The 17,540-nt window shown below is 34.1% G+C and overlaps 2 protein-coding genes across 2 annotated transcripts; one reads left to right on the top strand and one right to left on the bottom strand.

Moving 5' to 3' along the window:
- Positions 1–15: 15 nt before the first annotated feature.
- On the bottom strand, positions 16–929 carry EMC7 (ER membrane protein complex subunit 7). The gene has a single exon (XM_076125355.1). The coding sequence runs from the start codon at positions 785–787 to the stop codon at positions 113–115; it is 675 nt and encodes a 224-aa protein (XP_075981470.1). The 5' UTR covers positions 788–929; the 3' UTR covers positions 16–112.
- A 284-nt stretch (positions 930–1,213) lies between these two features.
- On the top strand, positions 1,214–17,536 carry LOC142980069 (uncharacterized). Its single transcript, XM_076125352.1, has 10 exons — positions 1,214–1,378; positions 1,451–1,733; positions 4,184–4,403; positions 8,259–8,434; positions 8,920–8,996; positions 9,314–9,426; positions 10,311–10,455; positions 11,315–11,466; positions 11,770–11,946; positions 12,263–17,536. The coding sequence occupies exons 1-10, from the start codon at positions 1,316–1,318 to the stop codon at positions 12,759–12,761; spliced, it is 1,905 nt and encodes a 634-aa protein (XP_075981467.1). The 5' UTR covers positions 1,214–1,315; the 3' UTR covers positions 12,762–17,536.
- The last annotated feature ends 4 nt before the right edge of the window (positions 17,537–17,540 follow it).

The following is a 17,540-nucleotide window of genomic DNA, read 5'->3' as shown; positions in this document are numbered from 1 at the left end:
AAAGAAACAAGTCGCTATTATAATAAACAAATTTATTAAATTTTACATATTTATACATATCAACAAACTTATTGATAATAAATACCTATTTATAATTGAACTAGAAAAATGACTACTGTCTCTTTTTTAATTGTTTAGCTTTAGAGGTAGCTGGTTTTGGTGCTGCACCTCTGTTGAACAATGAAGTAAACATCTCTGACATTTCAGGCATTTCTGACATCTTGGCCAGGTTGCTAATTTGTTTCAAGTCCTCCTTAGTTTCTGGGTCATTCATCATTTTAGGCAGAACCATGATAAACAGCAGTGGGAGTACCATCATGATCACCATTGGATTGAACAGGAAGTCTGTAAGACGCCATTGCTCCCTCACTTGGAAATATCTGTACCTTGACAATGCCTTCATTCTCAATGGATATTGCACTTGAATCACCTGAGATGTCTGAATGTAGTTCACTTTCCTAGCTCTGTATTTACCCTTGGAGTTGATCTCTACTCTGACAGGCTCGTACATGTAGTCAGGGTGTAATATTTCTACTACGTATGAGCCTGAAGGAACATTGTGTATGACGAAGGTGCCGTCCTCTCTTATGAAGCCTATGTATTCACCACCATTCACGTGGATGCGTGTGTCCACTTGCCAAGGACCCAACTCTTGATCATCGGGGGCGAAAACTCTGCCTTCAATTAGATATCTTCCATTCCCAACTTCCTCTTCGGGAGGATTGACTGCGCATAGCACACTGCTAAACGCACACACAGCGAAGAAACCCGAGAGTAGCAGCTTCATTTTGACTGCCGTGTGGTGTTGGTTGGTTAACTCTAAATCCAGAAGATGATTACTTTTCTAACCACACAAAAAGAAATAGCTATGAATCAAGATCTATCGATCACAAGTCAAAAGTCAATCAAAAATATTTCTGTGTGAAATTTGACAGTCAGCTTGTGAGTTTTTCATTCCGTTCAGTAACTTGTAAACTTTATATACCAGAGGTGATCTTGGGTGTAATAATTGTGTAAGTAGATGTATAAAATTTCGGATGTACAAAATATTGTATTCTTTTTTGATTTCACATGATATCCTCCCATTTGCTAAATTGATAAATGTTTAATACCAACCATAGACATATTCATGTCGTCATCGGGAAAAACCGGTTTTGTGTTATCGATTTTTGAATAAACGACCAATCACTATTATTGTTGTCTATGACTTTTTGTAAACAATATAGTTTGATTGAACATGTGCATCTCGTGTTTATTAATCGAGATTTCTTTAATTTAGACATGAATTTTATATAGAATAAAGTTAAATATCACCATGTCTGGATACTTGGAGATAAAGTATCCGTTCAAATCAAACTTAGGGCTAAATCCTTTCAAGGTAAGTTCCTGTGAAGTGCGTTAATTTATTCATTAGCTGTATCACAACATTGATTATTTTTGTTATTGTCAGTCATGGAAAAGACATTGGTGTATTCTGAGACCGAGTCCGACGTGTGCGGGGGCTTCCTTGGCGGTGTATTGCACCGAAGCAGGTGCTTCTGCGGGATCTGTTGATCTGCCTTTGGGCAGCGTGGTAAAGAGGGCGAAGTCTCGCACGCGGCCGTATGCTTTTGCAGTATTTTCTGTGGACGACCCGCGAAAACCGCGAATTTTACTTGCGGCCCAGTCTCTTCATGATACTCAAGTATGGATGGAAAAAATACGCGCTTTACTTAACGGGAGCAAAATATTAGGTGAGTGACTACCTTCATTATTGTTGTTTATTAGTGTCAAAGTGCAACATGCATTGTCATACTAATATTCATTATTTCATGAAATTACTAAAAGTAACAACTAGCTTGAATATCTCAGTATTTTTATGTGAGAGTCATCCTACATAAAAAATTGGCAGTATTAGTCATTGAATTAGCAATAACTCTGTGACTAACTTTGTTTATTGGATTCCAAAAATGTTCACTAGGATCTACATTCAGTTTATATCATCTATTTATAGTCAAACACAGAAAGAAAAAAAGACAATATACCTATATAATATAATATTATGAATACAGTCCTTGATTCATCTATTCTATATTGAAAACAAGTCAAGATTCTTAGATATAAATAGCTAAACAAATTATGAGTAATTATTTACTCAATCATCTTTCTATTTCCTTGTTATTGTAAAGAGCCAGATAATCATTACCTTTTTTTATTTATGTTCTGTGAGTGTATATGTTAGGGAAGTCTGGTAAAGAGACCATTAATTATTTTCTGACTCAAAACTAGTTTTTTGTTAGAAAAATAACAGTTTTCCATAAAGTCTTACTTTAAAGTGTAGACTGTACTATTTTAGTGTTTACTTTTGCTTTTGTAAATGATTTGGGCCTTAATATGTTTTCAAAATTGAATGAATAAGGCTCAGGATAATGCTATAATCAATTCTAAGAAATGTTACAAAAGAAAAAAGGAAACCTTGATTAATTATTAGCCTCACCTTGCAGGAAGTACTCTGCATTGATAATAATAGGAACTGCTTATTATCAAACCTTATTAGTTATCATTTTCCTGTTACAATAAAAAATAAGGTTCCTTTAATTGTTTATTCAGCTCACAGTGTGCCCATGGCCTGAAATTTGCATCACTCTTTACGTCACAACATTGAATGCAAATACACACAAAATACATTTAAATTTGTAATAGTACTCGCATCAACAATACGCCATTAAATCAAGTTCTATTGTGTACTAAGTTTATTGTGTTATCTGCATTTTGTAGTCAAAATAACTACACCATTTGTAATCATGATATTTGGTTCATAAAAGTTTATACATCTTGATTCTGGTATATACAAATCAGGTTGAGAAGAACTAAGGTCTCCTTTATTCAGGAGTACTCTTTAAGAGACCTTTACCCAGAAGTGGGACAGTGCATAGCTGTTAGTTTAAGGACCCAACATTTAAACATTAAAATTTTTTGAACTCTGCTTCTATATTATCCAACAATTCTTCTTTTTTAAATGAATCTTGACTTTCACAGTTTTTGGTAGTAGATTTTCGGTAGTCATAGTATCTTTCAAGACATCATTCAAGGGACTATAAAGTATTTGTATGGCTTATGGAATGTCATGGACTCACTGAGAAAAGCTAGAGCAATTCTGATAAAAATTATGTCAGATTCCTACACTCATGTTGACCAGACACTTGTAGTATACTTACCTCATCTATGTGTATCTTATTCCACACAATAATGACTATTGTGTAGAGCAGGAAGTGGGGCAGACCTCTCATGGTGCTATTTGTACTGTTATCTGATTTACCCATGACCTATGTATGTGCTTTATATTACTTACCAGTACTGCTTATTTTGAGTTAATTCTTTAATAAAAGTGTTTACTTAAGCAATAACTTTGACTGGTAGAATGATTTTTGTATTATATCACTAGCTGACTTTTTAATTTTTTTTTGTTTTTGTCATCTCTTTTTAAAAACTACCCCTGTGTCTTAAGAAAAGTATTGCAGAAAGAATAAGATAAATTGGTAGATTAGTCTCGAGTTCTGATATTAGCAACACAGTGATTCATTTTTATTTACATAGATAAAAATTCTTGCATCTCATACATTTCTTTAATGTTACTACTGACTAGTTACTATTTACTATTATTGCATGTAAGTGCTTCTATACATTGAAATAATATAGAAATACATCCTCATACTAATTTATCATTTGGCTGTTTGTTTAATGTTCCCGAGGGAAATTTTGCATTTAGAAATTAATGAGTTTGTAGATTATTATTCGCATAAAACAACTTATGAATAACCAGCCTTGCAATAAAGATCACAAAATGCTTAACTAAATTAATTTAAAGCCTACAACACTTATTAAGGATTTAGTAGAACAATATAACTACTTTAAAAAGAATGTACCACTATTTTAATATATACTATTTTTCATTTAGTAATATAACAAATATATTTTCGTTGCAATTATTTAGAGCAGTTAAATACTTCAAAATATTATGATGTAGTAGAAAGCATTGCTACTACATACTAATTCTGATTAAAAGAAATATTCTTTACTGCCTACTGCTGGGCCAGTGTCTCCTCCCATAATGAAGGAGGGGTGAGGCCAGAACTTCAACACACTGGCCAAACAAATCCCTTGCAAAATTCCCCTCACCATCACGCTTTATCATTCATTGCAGAATCAGAGCCATTGCTCAAAGACTCGTATTCCGTCAGCGTGGTCTCTACCGAGCTGTCTCGCAAGTGTGGTCTGTCTACTGACACTGTTGTCACGCTGTCACCCGGCGGAGTCATCGTGGCGCGGGCACACTTCGCCGCCGTACTCGAGTGGAAACACATCACCGATGTGCGACTTACTGATGATGATAAGAACAGGATCTGTGTGCTCCATGTTGATAGGTTTGTATCATTTGTAGTATTGTATTGTGTGTTTATTGTCATGTAAGCATGTCTGCAAAGTTCAAAAACCTTAGGTCATCCTGAAAAGTATTTTTTTCGTCATTATAAATTTGTTCAAAAGTCAAGCAGAATTTCCAATGAATAAATTAAGTTGATAATAATTTCAAATATACCCGTGGGATTTTGCCTTATTTCGTGGTAAAATTACATGTACAATTTGGTAGTATGGATTCATATAAATGGATATAATTCACTCAAATCATATACATAGATATAATATAAAAAATACAATTTTAAAATAAAATATTTTGCGTCAAAAGAGTTGTTTACAAAAACAACATTTGCGGTTATTGTTCTTCAACAAAATATTCTCACGGGTTCACGCAAAACCACAATTGCATAAATCCTGTTTAACGAAAATACACGACGCCCGAATTCATGAGAATGGTTTTTGAACTTAACATGACGTACGTTGGATTATATAAGGGACAATAAACCATTTAAATGTGACACAATGCACAATGGTTCGGTCTCACGACATTTCGAAACGTGCTTTCGAATTCACGCTATTTGTCCAATGTTTCATAATGAGTTTGGTTTTGTCATGTCAAATACTGATTGTTTTTAAGAACTGATTATTATTACGCTAGTAGACCTACGCGGTGTCCCATTCGTTCAATACTTCACAATTTTTTTGAACCGCTTAAGGTGTTATTTTTTTTTAACCCATTTCTGTTCCACTTCTGGGCAAGGGTCTCTCCCCAAACTATTAAGTAACTCCTCGCTTGTCTGGAGAGAGACCCAATAGTCTACGAGTCCACCACGGTGGCCAATTCCAGGTTGAAGACGGCACGCCTTCAGAAATGCATGAACCAGTTTTTAGGCATGCAATGTTTCATTATGATATAGGGTGTCAATATTTTGAACAATACGTTGCCTGTATTTGGCACCGAGCTTGTAACTATCTCACAATCGATTACCTAATTGCAGACAGACTTACATTTAATACAGATATCGAAATAATATTATCGATTACTTGCGAAACTAAGCAGTTGATTTGTAAATGTTCTGTGAAAATATGATGAAATGTACATTATGAATGGTATTGTACATTATGTAACATGTTTATGCTCTGTAATACCTTGTTTAAAGCGTTTTTTCCATGAATAAGTAACACCTTTGTCATCGATGACAAAAATACATTCTTTATAGATGAGTCATTGTAATATTTATTACAAGTTCTTTATAAAATAGAAGTTGTTTTTATAGTATTTTAAATGTACTAAATAGTTGATCGGTCTTTTGCCGTAGCTAGAAATCTTATGGAATATTTTCTAACAAAACAACGTCAACGTTGGCCTTAACTGCATATTGTACCGCGAATAATCGCTCGCATATGCATTGTATAAACAATAGAAGTTAGTAGTAAAATAGTTTTTTTTGTTTTTTAAAAGAAGACAACTTTCGGGGACTTTTGCAAATATACAAGCAGCGGACACAAAGTACAACAAGACCCGAAACAACTACTTGTGGATCGCACAAATAATTGTTCTGTGTGGGAATTGAAGCCACAAACTTCTGACGAAATGGTAGCGGCGTGGCGATCGCCTCAACCACTGCGCTAAGGAGGTTGTAAATGTATTGTTAAATAGACCTTTTAAGGCCCTTTTTCTTTCATCATAAATAATGACAATGTACAATGTTATTTACATTTTACGTTTCAATGGAATTTGATGTCCATCAAAACTATATTATATTCCCATTATAAAAATTCCCCCAGGTGGCATAGTAACTATTAAAAATCAATTAATCTGTGTAAACAAAAACCAATACGTATTAATCGTTGATTTAATCAAGTATTTCGGGTATTAAAGAAGAGGAAAATATCAACAGTGGAAAGAGTTACAAAGGAATTTATACTAGGTATTAGCATATAATTACCTGGGGTTTTTACTGTCCTATTTCTAGGCATAGGCATAATTTTTTTTCTGTGTAAGACAGCCAAGAGTTGACTACCTCTGTGGCGCGGTCGGTAGTGTATGCCACGGCTGATCATTAGCTCTTGGGTTTGATTCTCGGGTCGGAAAAGTAGTTTGTGTCTATTTTAATTTATATCAGAATAATTTTCAATATTAGCCCGGAATTCAGTAACTTGCACGATAAATAGTCTCGCCACCTATTACATGGGACGATCATAGTTAATGGCGAAACGTGGGTGCATTTTATACCCCCCTGAGCCCACTGTCTACACCTTCGGGTGTAACAGCCGTGATATTATGTATTTATGTAAAGCTAGAGTCACCAAGATAAGTTTAGGTTTATAGTTTTGTAGTTAGTAGTTATAAGTAATAGTTAAATAATATTGTTATTAGCAGGTAAAACCGCAAGGAAAACTTAGGATTTCTATTATGTTGCGTTAATCCAGTAATAAACGTTCAGTGGTTTAGTTGTGTTTAGTCTATTTATTGTTTCATTTCACTATTTATAGCATTCGCTAATATTAAGTTGTGCGTGGTTGTTTGTTAATTTGCAGGTAAATTAAAGTTGCCCAATTATTTGTTAACTAGCTAACCCGCGCAACTCCGCTCGCGTAGGATAAGAGAGAATCATAATTTTCCGCGTTTTTGTAACATTTTAGTTGCTACTCCGCTGCTACTCGTAGCATGATGTTCTATAGCCTTCCTCGATAAATAGTCTATTCAAGGCAAAAATAATTGTTCAATTATAATATTAGTATAGATTTGAATATTAAGTTTTAACTAATATTCCTAACACAATCAAGTCCTTACGACATTCCAAATGTTAATAGCAGCTACAGAAGTTGGTATCTTTAGTATAATTTTTGTATACACATTTATTATATTTCATTAATCATGGTTAATTTTATGCTGATTGATACATTTTGGTATGTAAACGTATTGTTATATTTTTATAAACATACTTTTTATGTAATCCGTTTTATGTCCTAACATGTACGTGTTTTATACAGATATAAATAGATCTGTATTGATATAATTGCGTGTGTGCGGAATCATGTAATTGTACAATAAACTATAGGATGTAGCGATGTAGCGAGGTTAAACGTATTATATATTATTATGTGTTTAAAGTTCAAGTTTATTTACTGCTTTATTCAAAGAATTTACTCATATATATCACCAGGTACATATTATTATATTGTGCGTCATTAGTAACATACCTACACGTTGAACTTTATACTTTCCTTTAAAAATTGTGTTAAGAAGTCAGGCATATTATTAGCTCGTATAAAGTTTTGTCTTCTACATCATTCGCAACTAATTGTTTAAAAAAATAGTTGTGTCTTTGAATCATGGATATCTTATCTAACTGTCTCCATGCCGGTCCATGAAATTTAAGTTTTGTAATCGAAACACAGACTTTCTCAACTATAATATTAGTGTGTATGTAGGTATCTAAAGCTAGTCTTGTACAAAACTACTTATGTGTACCTACTTATCTAAACAATAGAGGCGCCCATAGCCAGTTACGCTCACCGGTCGATAAACGATCTGTGGATTAAGCAAATCTTGGCGCGGTCATTCCATAGATGGGGACCGCATATTGGTATTTGAATTGAGAGTCTCCGTGCTTCGGAGGGCACGTAAAAAGTCGGTCCCGGTTGTTGTCAATTAAGATAACAGACGTTAAACCACGTCAAAGGTATTCGGGCGGCTCGAACAACATTGACACTAGGTTGCCCACTAACCATACGATAAGAAGATCTAAACAATATCATTGTATGTTAGCAAGTGGCTTTCCTAAGCCTTTCCCTGCACATAATTAGCGACACAGTACATAATATTTTAAAATTTCTAAATATTGTTTATATTTCAGTGAGTTCAAGAAAGGCGGTGGCGAGTTGAAGTTCACGTCACCAGTGGCGGGTCAGTTGGCGCAGGCGCTGCAGAGCGCGTGGCGCGCGGGCGGCTCGCTCGGCACCAAGCACGCGCACAAGCTCAGCAAGAGCGACGGAGATCTGCGCACCGCCAAGTGTAGTGATACTGATATGGGTACGTTTTACACTACACTTAACTGCCTAAAATGGCAATTCCCGTAATAAGTATTGCTGTTGTGTAGTGGGGACTTACAAAACAAAGGATACAAAGTACAACCAAACATGAAACTACTATTAGTAGATTGCACAAATCTTTGTTCCGTGTGCGAATCAAAACCTCATTCTAGCTCCCGACGTACTGGTAGCGGCATAGACACACTACCTTGAATAACTCCTCTTAATAATTCCTCTTAATAATTTAAAAAAAAAAAAATAGATCATACTTTGCTTACAAAAAAGTTACAAGAATGGAAATTTTGAAATTGTAGGAATTAGTTCACGCATTAATTGATTTATAATTTAAGACGCATTTGTAGAATTCCTATTCTCCACTATGAGTATTTATTGTTAAGTTAACAGTGACGTGTTGGCGAAGATAATGATGACGTCATGGTATCTACTGGTTAGTGACGTCATTAGTAACTCTATGTTTTATTGCAGGTGACGTGCGTCGTAGCAGCTGGTACAGCGGCCCGTCTGAAGTGTCGCTAGATGATATTGATCTCGTCATGTCTAAGGTAACTACTACTAACATATATTGTCTCAATGCTTGGTTCAGGCCACCCTAATATCTTATTATAAGTCTAGGGAACAACATACATTTTTGCTCTATTAATTTGTATAAAAATGGTGGCTGATTCTTCTTTCTCTTAATTCTAGACTAAAAGCCTATATATAAAGTATATGTTTTAACATCATGTTAGTGCTGATACGATTAGATTGGTCGTCGAAATAATTGATGTTGTCATTTCGGTTATATTATAGATATATATATATATATATTTAAAAAAAAAACATTATTTATTCAGTTTATATAACTGTTTGTTTGTGTCAGGAATCGAAGCACATCCCGGCAGGACAGTTGTCCCGCTGCGCCGGCGCCGGGCAGCTGGCGGGCGCGCTCACACAAACATTCAACATGCACTCCGTCACTTCCTTCGATGACAGGTACTGTACCTTTACATTATATTATTATACAAATAACAATCTCTAGGACAGATATATTATTTCTGTATATAAACAAAAAGAAGCATGAATTTTAATGCATTTAATTACCACAGGTCTTTATATGCCTGACTTGTGGAAAAACTAATGTTTTTTTTTAAATGGTAATCGGCTGAATTTTGGTGCGCATTTTATCCTAAATTTAGTAGATTTTGCGAAAAAATACAAAGCCTTTTGTTTGCTACTATTTCAACTTATAATAAATATAATAATTTAAATAATACAAACATAATGCGACGTAAGTAACAACCTGGTATTATGTGGTTTTGTTAACATAATTACGTTCTAAGTGTATCCTTTTTTATGAGGTCAATAGAAAAATAGCTACAATTAATGTTCAAGTGGTTACCCTGTTTACTTTCCTGTTTTGTTCTGTTTGTTAAGGAATTCCATTATATACGTCATTGTTGTGATGGAATAAGAATAGAAAATAATTGAGTTCATCAATTTAATAACTTTAAAAAGTCACAACAAGTAATTGTGTACTTTTTTTAAAGTTCTACTTACTCATTTTTAAAACGGTACCTGTAATTCTTTTGTTGACTTGGTATCTTAGGACCGTAATCATACCGTTTTTCACAAATAATAATATAATTATATGGCGAATCTGTCACAAAAAATGCATACTATAGAATATTTGATACTAAAGACAGATTGTCTTTAGTATCAAATATTCTATAGTATTATAGTATGTATGTAGTATTATAGTATGTATGTAGTATTATAGTATGTATGTAGTATTATAGTATGTATGTAGTATTATAGTATGTATAAAAATAATAAATATACTTTGTATGATTGAAGTCATAAAATATCTCGTATCACAGTGTATCGGACCGTCGCTCGCTGCTGTCGGTCGCATCAGGCATCTACGAGGAGATCCCCGACCTGCCCGAAGGTGCCGCCACAGAGAACACGGCGCAGGCGACCACGCAGACTGTCAGCCGAGATGTACCCGATGGACTTGTTAAGGTAAACAATTCAAATTCGTAATCCTCAACTTTCCTTAAAAGGAGGACCGGCAAAAATGTATGGTTGCTGGTCCAAGAACCAATAACGACGTGACATATATCATTAAAAAGGTATTTCAATAAACTCCTATCGTTACTACGGGAGCACATTTCAAATCACTATGTGAAAAAAAGTTATGGTGATATAGAAAATTTGTTTTCATATACCATTCTAGGCAAACTATGAAAATAAGCTTTTCATAGCGCCATAACTTTTTAGCTCCAATAGTAACTGTTATAGTATATTACAAGACCTTTTTAATGACATGCGTCACGTCCTCATTGGTATCAAGGACCGTTTTGTCCGGTCCTCCTTTCTTCAGTTCATACTCTTGATGTGCCATATGCACTACAAAACTTTGAGTAATTATGTTAAAATCGCTTATGTAGTCCACTCGGTTAGAAGAAATAAGTAATATTTTAGTAATTTTTTGTTAGGACTAGGACTAATTATGTTTGGTAAGGTCAAGTCAAGTCAAACACGATTGATAAAAGTTTACTTTAGTTTTGCAAACCTTTATCAATTGTGTTGGTTTCATATGAAAAAAATAATCGAAACTAGTTCATATTCCCACTGTCAATATTACTCATATGATTCAAAGTTACCCAGATTGACTTTACCAATTTGTCAATAGCAGTCAAGATCAGATGCTTCTATCATTTGAACAACCGCGTGCTTTCCACCTTGTCTTAATTTTTCTTTGCTTGTTTTTTCATATATAATCTCGTATTTAAAGGAAAAATAATGTTAAAATCGTATGTAGTCACGTATTTTATTACTGTTTTGTATGTATAGTATATAATGTTTGTAACACGTGCAGTCAGTCCGCGGCGTGTCGGCGCGGGGCGGGCTGGGCGCGCTGGGCGAGGTGCTGCGGCGGGAGGAGCCGACGTACGAGTGCGTGGCGGACTGCGTGTACGCCACCATGCGGCGCCGCCGGCCCCCGCCACTGCCGCCCAGACATCCCTTCGGGTAATACACTTTAACATGTTTACTTATGCTTAATGTTATATGTTTAACAAAATTATTTATGTACTTTGAAATTATATTAATAAAATAAAACGTATTTTGGAAAATATTAATATTTTAAGCATGAATAAATCTTGTCTATCACATAAAAACGCATTTGTGTTTGGATCAATACATGATTTCGAGTATAGTGTACTAGTAACAAACGCATAAAAACATTGGTCTTGTGGTTGAAGATGCATTTTTAATATAAATTACTATATTATCTTTCTGGAACAGCCTACTTATGCTATACTCGTCCCGCAGCACCCTGAAGCCAGGCGCCCCGTGGTCGGGCGCGGGCCGCGACAGCGCGGTCACTCGCCACTCGTCGCTGGGCTCGCTGCCGCGCTGCTGCGGGCCGGCCGCCGCACACAACACACACACACACGACACTAAGACCCTGCCCAAGATGGACAAGAGACAGCCTTTCAGTGTGTTCAGGTAATGATTCACTTGCTGTACTATCCATAACAAATATTAACAAAAGAAACAAAAATAAAACCAGTGGCAAGAATAAAAATCTTGAACCGACCAAAGACCAGAAAGTCATGGAAATATTGATTTTCAATTTATTCGTAAGGAGACACAATAGTTTTCCTTCATAAAATCTTCATTACTTAATAATATAACAACATGTATACTTTAGTAGAGTTAAACTATGGTATCAAAATACTCATATTCTATCGTTTTCAATTCCATTTATTTTTCCTTTCACTCAAAAGAATAATATAAACTATAAAAGAATTTCATCTCACAGAAAACGTCTGAAAAGCGACTCCCGCGTCACGGGCTCACAGAAATCAGAAACATCAAAGGAGAACAAGGACGTCGAGACTAAAAAGAAGAAGTTCGACTTCACTCCCACCAGAGATATATTCAAGAGCTTCAAGGTGAGTCGTAAGATGAAAAACTTAAAGATCACTACGGGCACGCTCGCTAAAGGGGAAACAAAGAGCTGTGAATTCTTAGACGACACTGAACACGTGACAACTAACCGCTGTTCAAAATCCGTTGAATGTTTAGAAAACGACTTTGATTTTGAGGCTGATCTTTCAATAGAATTCACTGAAGATAGCGTAGCTGCTCTGTCTATACCCCAGCAGATAGTAGACTTACTACTAAACCATGATCAGTTGAACAAAGTGAGGCTAAAAGAGGAGGTCGAGAGTGACTACATGCCAATGTCGCCGATCATCCCGCCGCCTCCCATAGAACACCACTACATCGTTATGTCGCCAAGGACTAATATCGCTTGAATCTAGTCGTTATGTTTAGTATACAAGTATGTATATGTGTGACCAAAGATGTTGGTCAGTTTCACGTCATTGTTGCTGTGGTGTTTGAGATTTAAGTATTACTTCGAATATTAAATAGGCAATATTGAATGTTAGATGTATGGGTAGTTTTCCTGGGCGTCGTTGTAAAATTATTTAATTTTTGAGTTACGCAGCCGATATGAGAAGTAAATATTTTTAGACCTTTTCAGATAAAAATATAGTAGTGTTGCTTTCAAACTAACTTAATACGAATTGGTCTTATGTATATCATGCAATAAAATATAATAATTTTAACGCGATGCCCAAAAGAATAAACTGACTTCCAATATCTCACATAGATGATGATTCTGTTTGTAAATTTACAATGTCAATGTTGCCTGTTCAATATTCGTTTTACCTACATATCAAACTAGCAAGAATTCAAACACTGAAATTACCGATAAACTTACGGTTTATCAACCATAGAAAAAACCGGTAACTCCTAAGTGATATGTAAAACATATCAAATCACTTTTGGACATTTGTATTTTGATACACTTCAGACTGGACTTGGATCTGAATATTATAAGTAATATTCCAAAAACTGATTTCTTAAATTACTTTACTTCTTGTAATTACTAACTTGAAACTTGAAAACTATAGCATTGTTAAAAAATTGATATGAATCTCACTAAACGACGTTTACTTAATCTTTAGAGCAACTAAATAAAAAAAAATAGCAAAGTAATTTCTACATTTCCAAAACAAAAAAGAAGTTAATATTTGCCCTAAGTTAAAGTGGCGATCTCTGGTAATGAAAACTCTCTATTTATTTTTTAATTATAAAGCCTAAAATACGTAAAAAAGAAAGGCCTATTTTCTCTCTGGCACTAAATAATGTCTTAAATTATCAACGCGAATGCACATGTATTTATCAGGGTATAACGAATACATAATATTTATTTTTAAGTACTACAAACCTTTTCTCGGGGTCTCCAGTACCCCTAAAATGGAGTAAACATGACAAAAGAATTTCAATATTATCTAATTTTACATGGGAAGCCAAGAAAAATAAAACTTGAGCGCTTTAACTCCTCTGTAAAATAATAAAATAATTATATAATGTGAACTATGGTTTAGAAAAAGACATCAAGGTTTAAAACAACTTATTTTCAATACAAGCTCAACATCATTTCCATATGAGAGCATAAATGAAACAACTAAATAAACCTCTATACATCTTCCAAAATAAAACAAAGAATGGCCTAACAATATAAAAATATTTTTGATACAAATATGAACGAAAAATATGTTAAAATTGTAACACATTCCAAAGCACTTAAACATATTTTTGTGTACAGTAATGCACTTTTAAATTTACAAAAGGCACTTGGATAGATTTTAATAACACTTTTCTATGTACTGGCATTACTGGCATCTGTTAAAATATAATAAAATCGCGACAAAATTATTTTTATAGAACAAAGTATTCATATGTTACGTTCGTGTTGTTTCGTCACTAGTAATCACAGAAATAAAAAGCTCTCTAACGTGAACAACTAAGACATGAATGCAATATATTTGCAATACAAGTGTTATACATTTTTTTTATTTAAATAGAAGATTGGAATACTCTTAAAATCTAAATAGGTATTATTTTAGTAACTTTTCATGTCATAAATACGACGAAAATGATTATATCTTGAACGCAAAATTGGTTGTTAAACCAAATAAGAAAAGACTACGTCACAATATAAAATCTGACTTAAAACTCTTATAAATACTATTTGCGTTGTCTCATTCCTTCTTAGTGAAAAAAAGTGAAATAGAATAGCATTTCACTTCAAAAAGGGCACATAACTTACGTATTTGTTAAATGAGATACGCCCTTTTGAAATGTTAAAGTAATATTTCTAAGTAAATATGTGTCTAATGCCCGGTTTCTGAGTACATTTAGCGGTAGTTTATCTATGAAACGCTAAACGCTATAGAATACATAAACTACCGCTAAATGTACTTCAGAAACCGGGGGTTAGAGAAGGCATAATGTCTGTTGACTGACCCGGATGGGTTGTGGACGATGTAACAGCTACTGAAGGTTGCAGGTTATAGTGTAGGTTGTATGTATATGTTGGTGCGAACACTGCCAAATGTAGGTTAAGAACGGTATGTCGCGGCTTGACAGACAAACTTTACTTTTAAACTATACTCAGGCCGTTATAAACGTGCGAACTACGTCATAATTAAAATAATTATAGGAATGTGACGATGTGTAAGTGCGAGCGAGAGACTCCGATAAAATGAAATGACTTAGTTCGCACGTCTGAAATGGTGCGAGTATAGTTTAGTATCTAAACGAAATATTATTTTGTTTATGATGTCGAAGGTTAAGACGATTATGTAATTCGCAAGAAATAAAATGTAATTGACACTATTTGACTTAAGAGGCAGTTAATAAATGAAATTACAATAAAATAATGTCATCTAAAAGTTTGTCAGAAAAGGAAATGTATGTTTAAAAACCTTCGCTTCATAGTAAGTTGTTCTCAATCGTCAAGCCGCGGTATTAGAAGGTATAAGTAGATAAATTCGGTCAACAAAGACTGAGGGACAAGACTAGCGTATTTTGGACATATTTACTAACGATAGCTCAGTATTACACCACCAATGTGAGTCGACCACGGCCAAGCGAGCTTTCCAAGTATCCAATTAGTCATTTAATAACTATATAGGCTTTGTTCCACGGCACAATCACGCGATTATTATCTAAATTAATGAATATTGAAATTATAAAAATCAAGACTTATATTTTGGTTGTGTGAAAGTATGTGTCTCTTATGTTAAGATAAAGAACTGTTCGATTCCGTCCAGTGATTCGAGATTATATTCGGTATTTGTTTTGCTCAGTAAATTAAGTTGATGTCAGTTTTACAACATGTTTGTGTGTATATGTGAACATCGCCACAATGTGTCGTGGATCAAACGCCTCGCTTTATGTATACGGCTTCATTTGCTATGTGTTGTGATATTTAATGCTAATGAACTTGTTAAAACGTTTCTATAAGCTTGAAGGCTTCTGTTGATTATAACTATATCTATTGTACGCGTTGTCACCAAATGTTTGACGCGCAACGCCAATGTTTTGTCAAATGTTTGTGTGTTTAGTCAAAAAGCAGTATTCAGCTGATCTTAATAATATTTAGCTTAAATTTTGTATAGCTTATTTCACTGGCGGCACCCACAAATCGATCAAATTATAAGATTAAGGAAGTAGTGTGATTATAGTGTTATCACGACGCGTTGAATAGTAGTTAGTGTAAGTGGCGACATCTGTCGTTGGGAGGTAATAATAAACTAAGTTTTGTGTATGATCTCTTGTTCGTGTGACGCGACTAGTGTTACACGGCTTACGACTGAAAGTCTGGAACCCCGCCGCGCCCGCACCGCTTGCGCCGGCACAGAGGGTTAGATAGTAAAATTTACTCAGAGTTGTGGGTGACCGCCACTGCGTTTAGTCTAGTAGGTCGAGTTCATATCAAACACTGACCAATTTTATACGTCGCTGTAGTGTAGGTACTTAACACTTACTCGTAAAAATGAACGAACACTCATAGAAATACTGCACTTTACATTATATAATTTTGAAATTGTTATGAAACAAGCCTGTAATATGACTCCATAGTGTTCAAGTTAAGGTATGATGAAGATTGGCGATCTATTCTGTATCTTTCTCTAATATAATGCCTCTCTGATTAGTTTGAGTGAAATCTGTAGTGACTCTATTAGGTAATAATTTCAGAATTTATAAGTAAAACTATGAGTTAGTTGATTAAATGCCATTTTAGATTGATTACGTAATACTAGAATTACTTACAAAATTCTGAAATTGATTTTGATCTGAATCTAGGAAGTAAACATTATTTTAATGTTACAATCAGAATTATTGAAACAAGAAATTTTTCATAATCACTACATTTGATTTTTGTTCTTAAATTCTGATTATATATAGCCTGCGTGTTATAAAATTGCACGCAATTATAATTTTGTATTCTCCATTTGATTCAAAGCGTTGGTTTGTTTTTATAAGTAAAAAGTATTATTATTTTGTTATTGTATTCAGGTAAATATTTCATGATATCATGACAAGTATTTTTGTTCCTTATATCTTCTATTAATCACAATTTGTTACCATTTATCACACATTTTGTATTATTTGGGGATTTTAGTAATTTCTTTATGTTTTCCGTTGATTCGTAGAGCTCTTGTTATAAGGTTTTATTGATATAATAAGTTTAAAATCATGCTTAAGCTTGGTAATGTTTATAATAATTAGTATTTCTTCCATGTTTACTAGGAATACTGGATAAAAACACGGAATTATTTATCTAATGATTTTAATTCATCAACTGTTGAAAACTATTTTTATCCGGTGTTTTTTAGTAAAAGTATTTGACATAAGTACTCATTTACAACACAGTAAAGAAAATGTGCTGCCCTGCTTATTCCTTTTATGGAAATATGGGCGTGATATTGCTGTGTTGCCAATATCTTCAATAGTATTTAAGATTACGGGAGCTCTAAACTTATAATAAAATGAACATTGTTGATTGTAGTAAAGACAGTATTTTTTTATTTGTATAAAATAGACAGCTAGTTCGGGATTCGGTAAAGGACCAAATTGTTTTTTTTTCGCGTTTAATTATTTATTGTACTGCGAATTGTCGATAAGTAGGTTAGTATTGCATCGTGTTATGCAAATAAAGTTTGTATGTGCAGTTT

The sequence above is a fragment of the Anticarsia gemmatalis genome, chromosome 17 (genome assembly GCF_050436995.1).
Source record: "Anticarsia gemmatalis isolate Benzon Research Colony breed Stoneville strain chromosome 17, ilAntGemm2 primary, whole genome shotgun sequence".
Taxonomy (NCBI): Eukaryota; Metazoa; Arthropoda; class Insecta; order Lepidoptera; family Erebidae; genus Anticarsia; species Anticarsia gemmatalis.
This window is presented reverse-complemented; position numbering and strand designations above follow the sequence as displayed.